At 45.5% G+C, this 14,844-nt stretch overlaps 1 protein-coding gene across 4 annotated transcripts in view; it reads left to right on the forward strand.

Moving 5' to 3' along the window:
• The window catches only part of APBB1IP (amyloid beta precursor protein binding family B member 1 interacting protein), a 396,905-nt gene that overhangs the window by 345,080 nt on the left and 36,981 nt on the right, over positions 1 to 14,844 (forward strand). For all 4 annotated transcript variants that reach the window (XM_063921652.1, XM_063921655.1, XM_063921651.1 and 1 more), the window contains exons 11-13: positions 10,223 to 10,321; positions 12,061 to 12,163; positions 13,836 to 13,927. In XM_063921652.1, the coding sequence (XP_063777722.1) occupies positions 10,223 to 10,321; positions 12,061 to 12,163; positions 13,836 to 13,927 (294 nt within the window). The remainder of the gene's footprint in view (positions 1 to 10,222; positions 10,322 to 12,060; positions 12,164 to 13,835; positions 13,928 to 14,844) is intronic.

The raw sequence follows: 14,844 nt of genomic DNA on the forward strand, positions 1-14,844 counted from the left end.
CAGCACAAGACGGGCAACATGAGAGTCCACCGGCGGTCGATTTTCCCACTTGTTACTCAACTCCGCAGGGATAGGATACCGAGCTAGCATCTTCTTAGACAGGGAGAATGTCTTTCCTGGAGAAGACCAGGATTCCTGACGTATGTCGATTAAATGGTCAGAATGTGGTAAGACTACTTTAGCAACCTTCTGACGTTTGAACTTATTAGGTTTCTTAGACGTAGTAGTGGTTTCTACCTCATCATCAATTTGTAGAATCAGCTTAATAGCCTCCACTAGGTCAGGAACATCATCCTGTATCAGTGTCTGACGGATCAGTATATTCCCCATCCTCATCAGAAGAATTATCTGAAATATTAGTGGATTGTGAGGAGGAAGCGGCCCGCTTAGATGACCCCTTGACCCCAGAGGGACGTGGGGTAGACTTGTTGTATCTGGGTAGACAGAGTGTCCGCCCAGGGCGAATTAACTACAGGGACAATATGTGGCTGCAATGGTACAGGAGGTCCCACAGGGGGCATAAGACGTGTCACAAGTGTATTCAGCATACTGGAGAACGCTGCCCAAAGTGACTCCTGATAGGCTACAGGGGCTGCTGGCTGACTGGGAGATGTATGGCACCCAGTACACAAACCATCAGTTAAAACTTCCCCTCAGGTAAATCCTTGGTGGAAGCACTGCATGATGCCGAAGCGTACGCAGATTTCCCACCCTGTGTGGCAGAAATTATAGTGAATGTAGCCGTAGAGCATAATAGTACAAATGGCTAGACAAATACAATACCTACAAATAACCCCTATTTATGTGACAGTAAATACAGGACACAAATAAAGAATTAAAGCGGTATGAGGTGACTGCAATACACAGTAAAACACACTAAACAGTATATACTGTGTAGCACTATATATGAGACCCCGACGCACTTAGCCCCCCAGGGTACAGAATACAGTGATAGCAATAGGTGTGATACACAAGGAGTGAAATCCACACAGCAGCTACAGGCACACTCAGTCACAGGTACAATGCAGAAATTATTTCAGACAAACAATAAAACTGCACTGGACTAGTAAAACTACATATATACATATATATAGATATCAGAGAAGTTTGTATCTGGCGCCCTGCCTGTCTGGATATCTTTTGTGGCAGCAAGGTTGTGAAAGAGGTAAACCCACACCTCTAAGGGTATACACAATAGAAATAAACAACCGCGCCTGATTATATATATATAGATATAACAATGCACAGTCAGATACTGGATGTATATCTCGGAATGCTTGTACTAAATATTCAGGTAGAGGTACACTTGTTCTTAACTAACACTGTCTAAAATGACATGTAGAATACTTAAGTGTCTGTAACTGCACAGTGCTGAGTAAGCAGGCGGATTTACAGAGGAGACATTGTCCTGCAGTCCCGGAGACCAGCCGCAGCTACTTGTGTAAAGACGGCGCCCAAATCTCTGTCAGGGAGTGAGGGAGAGTAAGGAGCAGATCCAGGGCAGAAACACCAGCAGTAGATGGCGCCCGGAGCTGGGGGAGGGGCTACAGGTCAAGCGCCTTATCCCCTATGCTGGTCCTCACCACCGGATACTGTGGAGCCTTGTTAATAGGATTTATGTGAAATCCGACCTGTGCTCCCTGCCCTGGTGGATATAGTGGAGTCCCTGCATGGCCGCAGTGTCCACGCCAGCGTCGCCGTCTGTCTCCTAAGACCGTGACCGGAACGCGATTTCAGCGGGTCCCACCTGGGGGATCCTCTTACCTCCTCCCAAAGAAGCAGCCACGCGATCCTGGAGAGCGCCAGCGGCGTGTGTCTGGAAACCGGAGCGCCTCCGCTGCAAGTACCCGGGAACTCGACCAGCGGGAGTATGCGGCGGTGCTGGGGAGGTGTTGGATCCGCAGCACAGTATGTCACTAGGACATAAAAGTGCTACAGCCCTTGAAGAATCTTCTAACAAAAGCTCTCTTCAGCGCTGCCTAGCGCAGCCCTTCCTGTTAAGTGACCTGCTCTGCAGGCACCAACTTACAAACTGAGCTCCAGTGCCTGGAGGCGGGGTTATAGAGGAGGTCATACAATGCATCCTGGGAACAGTCAAAGCTTTAGCCTGTTGGTGCCTCTGGATCAAGATCCAACTCTACACCCCAATGTATTCCCTGTGGAACACAGTGTACCCTGCTGCAGAAAGGTAAAGGGGTTAAGGGAGGAGGGAGAAAGAAGGAAATAGGGGAGCACTTATAAAGGGATTTGGAAAATAATAAAAAAAAAACTATATAAGGTTTATGTATCCCAGATATTTGTTAAGTGGTGTGTTTTCGGGGTGGCAGCTGAGCTGTTGTTGTGCATATGTCCTGTGTGTGTGTGTGTGTGTGTGTGTGTGTGTGTGTGTGTGTGTGTGTGTGTGTGTGTGTGTGCGTGTGCATCTAAGGTAGCTGCTATGCTATTTTTATGTCTGCATTGTGACTGCTATGTGTGTGTGGGATACAGTTATATGGATGCCGGATGCCGGCATACCATACCCAACGTGTGTGTGTGTATATCTAGTGTGGCTGAGTGTGTGTGTGTGTGTGTGTGTGTGTGTGTGTGTGTGTGTGTGTGTGTGTACCTAGGATGGCTGCTCTGGGTGGCTGCTGTGTTGGGTGTTCGTGTGTGTGTCTAGTGTGGCTGCTGTACTGTATCGGTGTCCCAGTTGGTTGCTGTGCCATTTATGTGTATTTCTGAGGTGGCTGTTGGGGTGTGTGTCCCCGTGTGTGTGTGTGTGTGTGTGTGTGTGTGTGTGTGTGTGTGTGTGTGTGAGTGTGTGTGTGTGTGTGTGTGTGTGTGTGTGTGTGTGTGTATAGTGTCTGTGTGTGTATATGCTGTATATCTAGGGTGGTCACTGTGCTAATTGTGTGTGTGTTTCTCCAGGGTGGCTGTTACATGGTGTGTGCGTTCCCACTGTGGTTGCTGTGCTTTTGTTTGTATCTCAAGCTTGAATGTGTGCTGTGTGTGTCTATAATGTATGTGAAAATATAGGATGACTGCTTATCTAGGGTGTGTATGTGAGGTTGTGCTGTGCTTGTACAAAACGTAACCATGCTAATGTCAGAGGTGTTTTAAGAGAGAGGGCCGGTGTGCAGGCTCAGTGCGGGCTCCCTCTTTTCTGGCAACGCAGTAAACTTTGGCTTTGTGCCAGAGTCTACTGTGCATGCACCGGTCTCCGGGAACATGGCATCCACGCCTTGTTCCCAGGACATTTCTTCTACACATGTGCAAATCACTCAGAAAATGGCCAATGCACCATTTTCCCAGTGATTCCCGCTTTGTACCTGTATGACGCGCCTGCACATTGCGGTGCATGCGCAGTAGTGACCTGATCGCAGCACAGCGAAAAATCCTAGCTAGGGTGGCCAATCCCGGGATCGGGATCAGCGGGATCCCGGGATTTGGGGCCAAAAATGACGGGATTTGAATCCCGGGATTGGAGCCTTCAATCCCGGGATTCACGTGCGCATGCGCACTACTGATTCTTGACCGGGCAGCGCCGCTGAGCACTAGCGCTCGGCTCAGCCTCCGCCCCAACGCGTTTCGTAAGCACTTCGTCAGGAGAACCTCCTGACGAAGTGCTTACGAAACGCGTTGGGGCGGAGCTTGCTAGACGTCTCGCTCACTCGGTCTCTGCATCTCCCTGTGATCGCTGCGGGTGGCCGGACGGGCTTCTGAACGCAGCGCGGTGTACGGTCCCGGCGTCTGGACACAATGGTTGATGCACCAGCCTTGTGGAGTTTTCTTTTACGTATAAACTGGCCCAAAGTGTGGGTCCAAAAAGGTATTATTACATCCATACCTGTAATTTGGTTCTACTGATATGTTTTAAAAATAAATCGGATTTACACTATGGGCGCATTCTCCTGAATCCTTTTTTTCCAGAAATTTGCTCAAGGAGTCCTGAGTGTTTTGGAGAAGTGCAGCGGTGGTGGTTCACCAGTGTAAACAGCCCAAGTGTGGAATCACCTGGGGACTGCAAACCATTAATTAAAGACTGACCAGCGCACCTGTACACCGTTCTTTGCCCAATATATATATATATATATATATATATATATATTATACATACACAGTACAATCCCGGGATCCTGGGAATCCCGGGATTGAGCATTTTTCAATCCCGATCCCCGGGATTGGAAAAACGGCCCGGGATTGGCCTCCCTAATCCTAGCGTGCGATCAGGTTTGAATGACCCCCACAGAGGTTACTAAGACGTTAGATATCACCATTTCTGTTCTGGGCTTATTACTGGGGACAGCAATTTGCCAATGCCACTGATGTACAGGGAGACCACACTTAATTAGTACCAGCCAATCAGCTCCAAACTGCCATGTTACAGGCTGGGTTTGAAAAATGACAGGAGCTGATTTGTAGGTACTTTATTCCACTCCACTTTATCACTCTCTGAGGCTTAGTACATCTGCCCGGTGCCTGTATTGATTGTTGATAGAGTGCTATGTAAATCAGCGCTATACAAGGTCAACATAGATATGTGTGCCTTACTAAACATGTATCTGTATATCAAAGAGATGTTGTCATCAACCTGCCTGCGAGGGAGCGAGCTCGCATAGTAGGTAGTGGACCGGGTCAAAAGGTCGACACGTTTATTAGGTTTTTGATATTTTTACAACTTTTGCTGCATTTACTATTCATGTAACAAACTATTACCTTTAGTAACCTTGTGGCGAGCGAAGCGGAGTGAGCCACCGAGCCCGCGAGTGGACGCATTTCATCAAATTGACTATCCATGTTACAAACTACTACCATTAACTACTTAACTGACGATTTCCCCCCCCCCCCCCCCCCCCCCAAAATAGCTCAGAAATTGTCGGGGTTTTTTTATGAGTGAATTAGGTGAAGAGCATGAATTTAACCCTATCAAAAATGATTTTAGTTAAAAAAATAAAAATATTTTTGATTTTTTTATATTTTATTCCAAACTTCGAAACATCGATCGGGAACATCACAACCATCGGAAAATTGCGGCTTTCATTTTGAAAGCCAGGACAGCCTATAGGTACACAGGGGTAGGGGCTCGGGGGGGGGGTTAATTTACACTCCCCAGCGGCTGCCATTGTCTGCAGAGGCTGGAGGGGGATCCTGCCGTGCTGACCGATCAGCAGGTATTGGCAGCACGGCAATCAGTAGGAGAGAGTGCAGGGAGGCAGAGGGACCCTCCGGTCCCTCTGACAGCAGCAGCGGTCAGATAAACAGTGTTGGCAGCGGCAGGGAAGGGAAACTGTTTATCTGACTGGTCACATCCTGTGCCACCAGGCCAGATAAAGCACTTGCAGGCATAGTTGCAGCTGAAGTGAGCCCACGAGGGACCGCATTTCAACAAATTGGGTTAAAAAATGTTTAAATACACAAAACACCCCCAAAACAATGTGTCGACATTTTGATCCTGTCGACCTTTTGACTGTCAACCTAATGACTATGGGCTTAATTCAGACCTGGTCGCATGCAGGCTTTTTTTTGCACTGCTGCGACCAGGTATTCGCCGCCTACAGGGGGTAAACACTTTGCAGGGGTGCGATCGGCTGTGCAGTGTTTCTGCACAGCTCAGGACTTACTCAGCCCCTGCGATAATCCGGACAGGTGGTGACATCCGGAATCCTACTCCGGAACGACTGGGCACGCCTGCATTTTTACGGACACTCCCAGAAAACGGTGAGCTGCCGCCCACGAACGCCTTCTACCTGTCAATCTTCTTGCAATCGCCGGTGCGATCGCTTTCTTCATTAGATTCGTTGCTGCCTGGTGACGGCCATCACCAGTGGCCAACGCATCAGCGAATTGCGGGTCAAACGCATTCGCAGTTCAGACCCGATCGCACGGCCGCGAAAAAATGCAGCGTGCGATCAGGTCTGAGTGACCCCCTATATTTTTAATGTCTATCTTCTGTATCACACCCAATTATATTACCCTGCCCACCCATGAACAGCACATCAGCTAAGCGTACTCTGCAAGTGATTCTGGAGCTGATCATTGTAAAAGACCTTCCCATACCCCGTGCAGTGACAGTAATCAATATTCTGTCATTAGCAGAACACGTGCGTCAGCAGACTCTTTTATCTCTGTAACTTTCATTAATAGCTGTATGTCACACTTTATAAAAGAACAAGGCGAGCAGAACACTTCTATTGTCATACTGTGTTTGTTGGCTCTTGGCATAAATAGCACATAATCATCGCATGAAGAATTGATTGATTGATTGATTTTGTACTTAATAGTACTGCTGTGTAATATTCTGCAGGTAAAAGGGCACTTTAGAAATACTGTAGCTGATATAAAAATGTCTGTACAGGCAGATCTGTGGTTCTATAATCTCATGTATGGTTCTCCAATCAGAATGACCCCTAAATGTAAGTGGACAACTATTTGGTCACGTTAGTGTCTGTCACTTTATATATGCTACAATCAGTAGCGGATCTTGCCACGGGCAAGCAGGACTTTTGCCCGGGGCGCTGCCTTCCGGAGGGCTCCGGCGCCATCCGGAGTGCACCGCACCATGGCAAGATCTGCTACTGCTGTGCCCCCCACTGCCCGCTGTGTCCCCCGCTGGTCCTGCTGTGAAGAGAACTAGACGCTAATCGTCTAGTTTCCCTTCGTGGAGAGGACCTTTGCTGTGCGGTGCGCAATGACGTCATCGCGCACCGCACAGCAATGGTGCTCTCCACGAAGGGAACTAGACGCTACGCGTCTAGTTTCCCTTCGTGGAGAGGACCTTTGCTGTGCGGTGCGCGATGACGTCATCGCGCACAGCAGAGCATTGCACAGCATTTCAGCGGTGCTCCTCTACTGTACACTGACCACGCCCCCTGTATGAAGCCACGCCCCTATTTCCCGCCCGGGGCGCAAAAAGGGCTAGAACCGGCCCTGGCTACTATGTTATACAGGTTGAGTATCCCTTATCCAAAATGTTTGGGACCAGAAGTATTTTGGATATGGGATTTTTCCGTATTTTGGAATAATTGCATACCATAATGAGATATCATGGTGATGGGACCTAAGTCTAAGCACAGAATGCATTTATGTTTCATATACACCTTATACACACAGGCTGAAGGTCATTTTATCCAATATTTTTTATAACTTTGTGCATTAAACAGAGGTATTGCGGTCCTATTGTTATTTTACCGACATTCATTAGTCCGACAGTGCTTGTCAGACACTGGAGGTATCCAGTCAAATAATAGTTAGACATTAATCATACTTCGACATAGATAAGTTAGACAATGTAATTAATCAGACATATAAAAGTTCGACAGCGTATACACAGACAAAAAAAAGTCCGACATTTATCCTTCAGATACGTATTATATAGACACGGTTGAAAACCGACATTGAATACATAGACACCTGAAATTCCAACAGGGCATTTATGAGACAACAAGTAGACCGACACAAACATAACACCAACAACGAATACATAGACATTTAAGAGATAGACAGCGCATACATAGACAGTTAATAGACCAACGGCGAATCCATACACAAATAAAGAGACAGAAATGTCCTCATTCAGACATCAATTAGACCGACACACTAAAAGTCCGACAGGACATATATCAGACATTAATAAGACAGACACACAAAAGACAGACAACTCATATAGAGACAGTTAAAAGTCCGACAGGTCATATATCAGACATTAATTCGACAGATACACAAAAGACAGACAACTCATATAGAGACAGTTAAAAGTCAGACAGGACACATATCAGACATTAATACCGACACACATTCATTGCCAAAATATAATATTACACATAACAGACAGTTATTAGACAGGTATTCTTACTCAGAAACAGGGCCATATCTTCAGTCCTGAGACTTGTAGTTCTCCTACACCGCCCCTGTACACTCAGTCAAGGCGTCACGTCCATACCTGGACGCAACACTCTCAATAGCTATTGCGGGTGGACGGGACTCATAGTGTCTCGTCCTGGACGGCCCGCTATCGCCTGCAATAGCTACGGAGGGGTGCCGGGGGGGCATTGCGCTCATGACTTTAGCCTGTAAGAGTTGGGCTTGCTAGTTAGAACGCTGACAGGTCTGGCTGGGACCTGTAGTTCTACGAATGAAGGTAGCGCCGGGGGTAACGCTATTAGCGTAGGCGCGTCTTAGCCTAGACGTCATGCTATTGCTGGGGTGACGATGGAGGCGACCAGGACAGGGCGCCCAGAAATAGCGGGGGGATGGGAATGGGGTGACTGAGGGGTAGGGGCGCGCTGCAGGGACTGGGGAAGGTGTGTGTGTGTGTGGGGAGGGGGTGAGCATGACTTTAGCCTGTATGAGTTGGGCTTGCTAGTAGGACCGCTGACAGGTCTGGCTGGTACCTGTAGTTCCACGGATGAGAGTATCGCAGGGGGTTGCTGGGGTGACGATGAGCTATGGTGGTAGCTCATGCCAGCGGTAGTGGGCCATACAGGACTGGACGCTGGGACCCCCGTCCCCCCCGCAATAGCTATTTGGAGCTAAGGGTGCAGGTGTGTACGTGGCGACATGTCTGTGTGTAGTAGGGTAGTGTTGGGGAAATGAAAATCTCAGAAGTCTATGAAATCGATATATGGGCCCCTGTCCTAATAATCTGTCGGACTTTGCATGTCAGTATTATTTGATTCTGTTATATGTATGTATTGTCGGTCATTTAGCTGTCTATGTATGGGCTGCCGGACTTTTACGTGTCGGTCTTATTGGGGTCTGAGTTATGTATTGTTGGTCATTTAGCTGTCTATGTATACGCTGTCGGACATTTACATGTCGGTCTTATTGGAGTCTGTTATATGTATTGTCGGTCATTTAGTTGTCTGTGTATGTGCTGTCTGCATTTTGGGATTGTCTCTTTAATTAATGTCCGGTAAATGACATTTCTGTCTATGTATGCGCTGTCGGTCTTTTGCGTGTCGGTCTAATGCACGTCTGATGTGTGTTCTGTCGGTCTTTTATGTGTCTGTGTATATGCTGTCGGTCTATTGTGGTTCAGTATCATTGTTGTCTGATGGAGGACGTGTCGGTCTGTTTTGCTGTCGATGTATGCGCTGTCGGTTTTGGGGTTGTCGATGTGACTGTTGTCTGACCTATGAACTGTCGGTCTTTGTTCTGTCAGGCTGTTGGCCTTGTCAGTGTTTCCATTGTCTATATATTACCTGTGTCTGAGTTTTATCTGTCAATGTTTCACCACTGTCTGACTGGTGTCTGTCTGTCTTCTGTTGTCGGTCTTTTTGCTGTCTGCATTCTTCCAGTCGGCGTGTCATCCGGAACCCAAACAGAGGGGGCCATTCCGAGTTGATCGCTCGCTAGCAGTTTTTAGCAGCCATGCAAACGCATTGTCGCCACCCACCGGAGAGTGTATTTTCGCTTTGCAGAAGTGCGAACGCCTGTGCAGCAGAGCACCTGCAAAAACATTTTGTGCAAAACAAGACCAGCCCTGTAGTTACTCTTCGTGTGCGTTGATTCTAACGTTGGTGGGTTGGCTTTTGACGTCACACACCCGCCCAGCGAACGCCCAGCCACGCCTGCGTTTTCCCTGGCACGCCTGCGTTTTTCTAAGCACTCCCTGAAAACGGTCAGTTGACACCCAGAAACGCCCTCTTTCTGTCATTCATCTTGCGGCCGCCAGTGCGAATGAAAACTTCGCTAGAACCTGTGCAAAACCACAAAGGCCTTTGTACACATACGTCGCGCGTGCGCATTGCGGTCCATACGCATGTGCAGAAATGCAGATTTTTAGCCTGATCACTGCGCTGCGAACAACAGCAGTTAGCGATCAACTGGGAATGACCCCCAAAGTGTGTGTACATTCACACAATTCATTTGTTTCATCTACACCTTATACACACAGCCTGAAGGTCATTTAATACAATATTATTATTAACTTTGTGCATTAAATAAAGTTTGTATACATTGAGCCATCAGAAAACAAAGGTTTCACTATCTCACTCTCACTCAAAAAAGTCCGTATTTCGGAATATTCCGTATTTTGGAATATTTGGATATGGGATACTCAACCTGTAATAGTTATATAATACCGCTATTTTCCTGAAACATTGCAGCTGAGCACAGGAGTTTTTAAAGTAAAGTTGTGGTCCCTAGTGTAAAGAGATATGACGACAAGTGTATTTTATTACAATTTGCCATTACAATTGTGCCCAGTTGCTATATAATAAAGCATACTTTATTTATTTTGCAGCACCCACAAATTCAGAAGGAATCACAATACATAAAATATCTGTGCTGTGATGATCCGTGGGTTCTCCACCAGTGGGTTACTGGGATTAGAATAGCCAAGGTAAGACGATGATGAAAGTAAAACTTAAAGGAGCACTAAACAGAAATTGAAGTTGCTGTGATTAAAAGAAGCTACAGATATTTGGCTTTCTGTTGTATTTGCTGCACAGGAGAGTAAGCTATTTTTCTCTGTTATCAACCTTTCTCTGTTAAAGCTGGTCACGGTGATGCTTATTGTCTGTAGGAAAGTAATTCCCCAAGGATCACAAAACCTCTAATATCCATGCCTCCCAATGTCCCTGATGCCCCTGTACCAGATGCGGGCAGTTATAACCACATTAATGTGAAACAATGTCTTCTGAATCATAAGATGAGAAGGGGGCCTTTCATGGTGAAGTCAAATCACTCTAGCCGTAATTGTGGTCTGAAATAAGAAAAAGTCAAATAACACAGGGAAGTTGGTTTATTAGCTTTCATGTTAAGTATATTGTATACATTTCTGTGTGTACACCAGTGTTTTAACCAGCAGCGGCTCCTTACCTTTCCAGCCAGGGGTGTCTGCGTCGTATCTGACTGATGTCTTACCTGCACCCCATGACATCATGCATCAATCACCTGGAAGGCAGGGAAGGGATCAGCCCTACACAGTGATGCTTAAGTCTGGCCGCAGTAGGAGGACTATACTATACATTTTAAAAGGGAATTTTGCCAGGAAAGTTTGACCTGCAATTTTGATTTTTTTTTTATCATAAATTTTCAGTTTGAAACCATGATATCCAGATTATGAAATTGGATTAATTGGTTATATTCTAGAACAGAACATAGTGGCTGGCACAATTCATCTCTTTTCAGATAAATCATTCCTCTGATAAACCTAACCAGAGTCCACTAAACAGGACATCTCTCATCTTGATTTCATTTTTGTTGATTTACAGAAATGTTTATGGTGCTTGATTGCTTAAAATAGGTTCCTTATTCTCCTATGAGCTGGGGGAAAAAAAAGGAAATGGGGACAGCAGAGTTGTAACTAGAGATTTTGGTTCCATGTGCCAGAAATAGCATTGGTGTCCTCCCATATTTTAAATATGGATGGAGCGTGGGAAAAATAAAGTTGTGTGGCAACACAATAGTACCAATTCAAATTACAGTAGTGCTCCTTATTCACATTACACCTAGTGACATGGGCTCTCTGCCCGTCTAACATGCCCCTCAGGCATGAGGCCTGATTGCAACCATTGGCCTAATAACCAACACCTGGTGGTCAAGAGTGGGTGGAATTACCAGTGGCCAAAGCCGTCAACCGGTAAGCAGGGAGAGGCAGCAGTGGAATGCTTTGTTTAGCTCTTTGCTTTCTCTTTCTTCATTTTCTTCTTCTGTCCTCTTCCATGGCTGGCGGAGGTTTCTTCTATTGGGCACTGAACTGAAGGCTCCGCTCGGTGGCATCTGACGTCAGTAGCCATGAACCGTAGCCAGGATTGCTTCTGATTGGCTCCTGGGCATCCTGCACTTTGTGCGGCAGCACCAACTACACCACCTTAGTTACAGCCCTGGGGGACAGTATTCCTTTCCAATACTGCTTCTGCCCTTATCACCACTCCCTGTACCCAAGCATAGAGAATGCTGAGAGCCACAACATGCAGGAGGAGGTCACCTGTGCCACGTTGCAGCTGAAAGTCATTAGCCATGAGCTGAGTGTCAGGGATCCAAGCCCCTTCCTACTGATCTAAATATACTCAGGCAGAAGACATTAATAAGACTTACCTTTCCCAAGTTGTAATATCACCTTGTTTCTGTTTACAGTATGGAAAGACCTTATATGAAAACTACAAGACAGCTGTCCAGAAAGCAGGACTTGCTTCCCATTGGTCCACTCTGTCTAATTCATCTGTTTCAAGTACAACAGGTAAAACACACACAGCTGATGTAACACTACAGTTTCGGAGAATATTTTGCGTGTTTTTGCTCTGCACATGCTCAGAAAGCTAAAGCACCTGTCAAAAACTGCACAATTCAGCCACAGTGCCTGGAGAGGTAAGTGAGGGGAAGGCAGGAGCATTCTAACATAGGCAGAGTACAGGTATATTTACGTAAATGCGGCTCATGCAGACCTGCACAAACAAACGTTTAGGCCGGCTGTAGGGCAGGTATAAATACACACTGATGTGTACAGCACTGAATATGGGCAGAAATATGCTATTTTTCAGGGCATTTTTTATAGAGATGAACTGTGTTTTGGTTTTAATTTATCATCATGTTTTGGTTTTTGGTAAAATCACCCTCAAGTGTTTTGGTGCAGAATTAGTTTTTGGTTTGGTTAAAAATTGATTTTAAAAAATCAATAATCATTGATGAAATCAATAAAAAAACATCTAAAATCATGTTCAAAATATCAAAATATGTATCAAAATTCAGATTTAAAAACCAAATTCTAAAACGCAGAAAGATCCAAACCAGGACACAGTTCAGATCAGATCTCGGGAGATCTGGATCGGGATTTGGTTTGGTTCAGATCCACAAAACTCAGGTGGTTTTGGATTTCTGGAGAACCAACTCGCACATTTCTAAAAAAAAAAATTATATTTAAACCTGTTCCATAAGCAATATAATCTGTATTTAACTTTACATACTGTATGTATACCACTTCTTTTTCTCATAGTAACATCACTACTGAGCTCATCTTAGCCTTGACATCTTAAATAAAGTGCTACGAGGTACACTCAGATGTTTTACATGTTCAGGCAAATAGGAGAAGAAAATACAGAGAAAATGCAAAGTACTGATAGGGTCTAATAAATAAAAGTATTTAGTCAAAATAACCATAGAACCATAATTATTATTATTATTATAAACTAGTTCACTTAACACATCTAACATTCTTTACTAAATAAAAAAAGTATATATATATATATATATATATATATATAGAATCTGCACTCTCTTCCTAAAATGTATACTGCTCCGGTGCCCTCCGGTAAATTCCATACAAATGTGATACCCAGCAGGCAGCGGCACTCAGAGACTGATGTCAGCAGGTAAGCGAATAAGGTGCAACATATGTGTTTATGCCATCACTCCATCCCAACGTTTCGGGGCCGTGATGCCCCGAAACGTTGAAAAAGGGGCGTCACGGCCCCCGAAATGATGGGATGGAGTGATGGAATAAATACATTTGTTGCACCTTATTCGCTTACCTGCTGACATCAGTCTCTGAGTGCCGCTGCTTGCTGGGTATCACATTTGTGTATAAATCTATCTATCTATCTAACCATGCAAATACTGATAGGGTCATTTAGCCTCATCACCATTGAACAGATCTGTTACTAATGTGGCTGTGCATGTATCAAATGTAAAGATAACATATATTAAACTGCACTATGCAGCCAATTTGAATCTAGAGTTTTAGACCCGTACTTTTTTTTTTTAAATGTACCTTAGCATACTAAAGTACACACATTTGAAACATTTTAAAGTAGCCTTTGGTAAAGACCAAAAAATGTTGCGGTATCAGTTTAATGCTTGGCAATATTTTAAGAAGTTTTCATTTTATTTTTTATTACATGTGTTTATTTTAAAAGGGACAGCCCAAGGTAATGGACAGATATCCCAAAATGTACCAAATGTCAGCTCCAGCTTCACCGATGCCTGGAAACGAGGAGAGGAAACTAAGGTAAATCTGTCATGATGAGTATACAAGTACTGTAATTGCTGTTATTACATGTCATTGCAGGATTATGCATATTGCTTCCAATATTATACAAGTCTAAACAAGGGGCCTAATTTAGGTTGGATCGCAGAATGCGATCCAACCGGAAAAATTACAAAAAAGATGTGGGTGTATGCGCAGCACCCATCCTGCGCATGCGGCCGTATTTTCTGCGGAGGGCTGCAGAATATGCGATCGCCTCTGCCTGGCAATCAGGCAGAGGCGTTCGCGGGGTGGAGGGTGCGGCAATGCTCTGTTTCTTAGGCGGAGATGGAGCTTTGTGAGGGCGGAGGCGTGCAAACAGGGGGCGGTGTTTTGGCAATGGGGAGCGTTGCATAGGTGTGATCGTGGCGGTTGCGTGACGTCACACGCAGCCGCCACGATTGGAAACATGGTGGCGGGCCTCAAATGCTGCGATGAAGCAGAAATTGTGATCACAATTTCTGCTTCGTCAAGGGGGTGGGGGGGGGGGGAGGCAGAGGTCAGCATGCTGGGCGGCATTGCCCTGCGATGGGCGGCCCCCAGCATGCGATCAAAAGGAGTGCAAATTCTGCTAATTAGCAGAATTTGCAATCCTTACTGAATTAGGCTCATGGGCACTTACTTTTCTTATAATAAGAGGTATAGGGGGTAATTCCAAGTTGATCGCAGCAGGAATTTTGTTAGCAGTTGGGCTTAGAGAGAGTTAGATTTGGGTGGGTTATTTTGTTTCTATGCAGGGTAAATACTGACTGCTTTATTTTTACACTGCAAATTAGATTGCAGATTGAACACACCACACCCAAATCTAACTCTCTCTGCACATGTTACATCTGCCCACCCTGCAGTGCACATGGTTTTGCCCAACTGCTAATTCCTGCTGCGATCAACTTGGAATTACC

Source organism: Pseudophryne corroboree, chromosome 5, assembly GCF_028390025.1.
Source record: "Pseudophryne corroboree isolate aPseCor3 chromosome 5, aPseCor3.hap2, whole genome shotgun sequence".
In the NCBI taxonomy this organism is placed as follows: Eukaryota; Metazoa; Chordata; class Amphibia; order Anura; family Myobatrachidae; genus Pseudophryne; species Pseudophryne corroboree.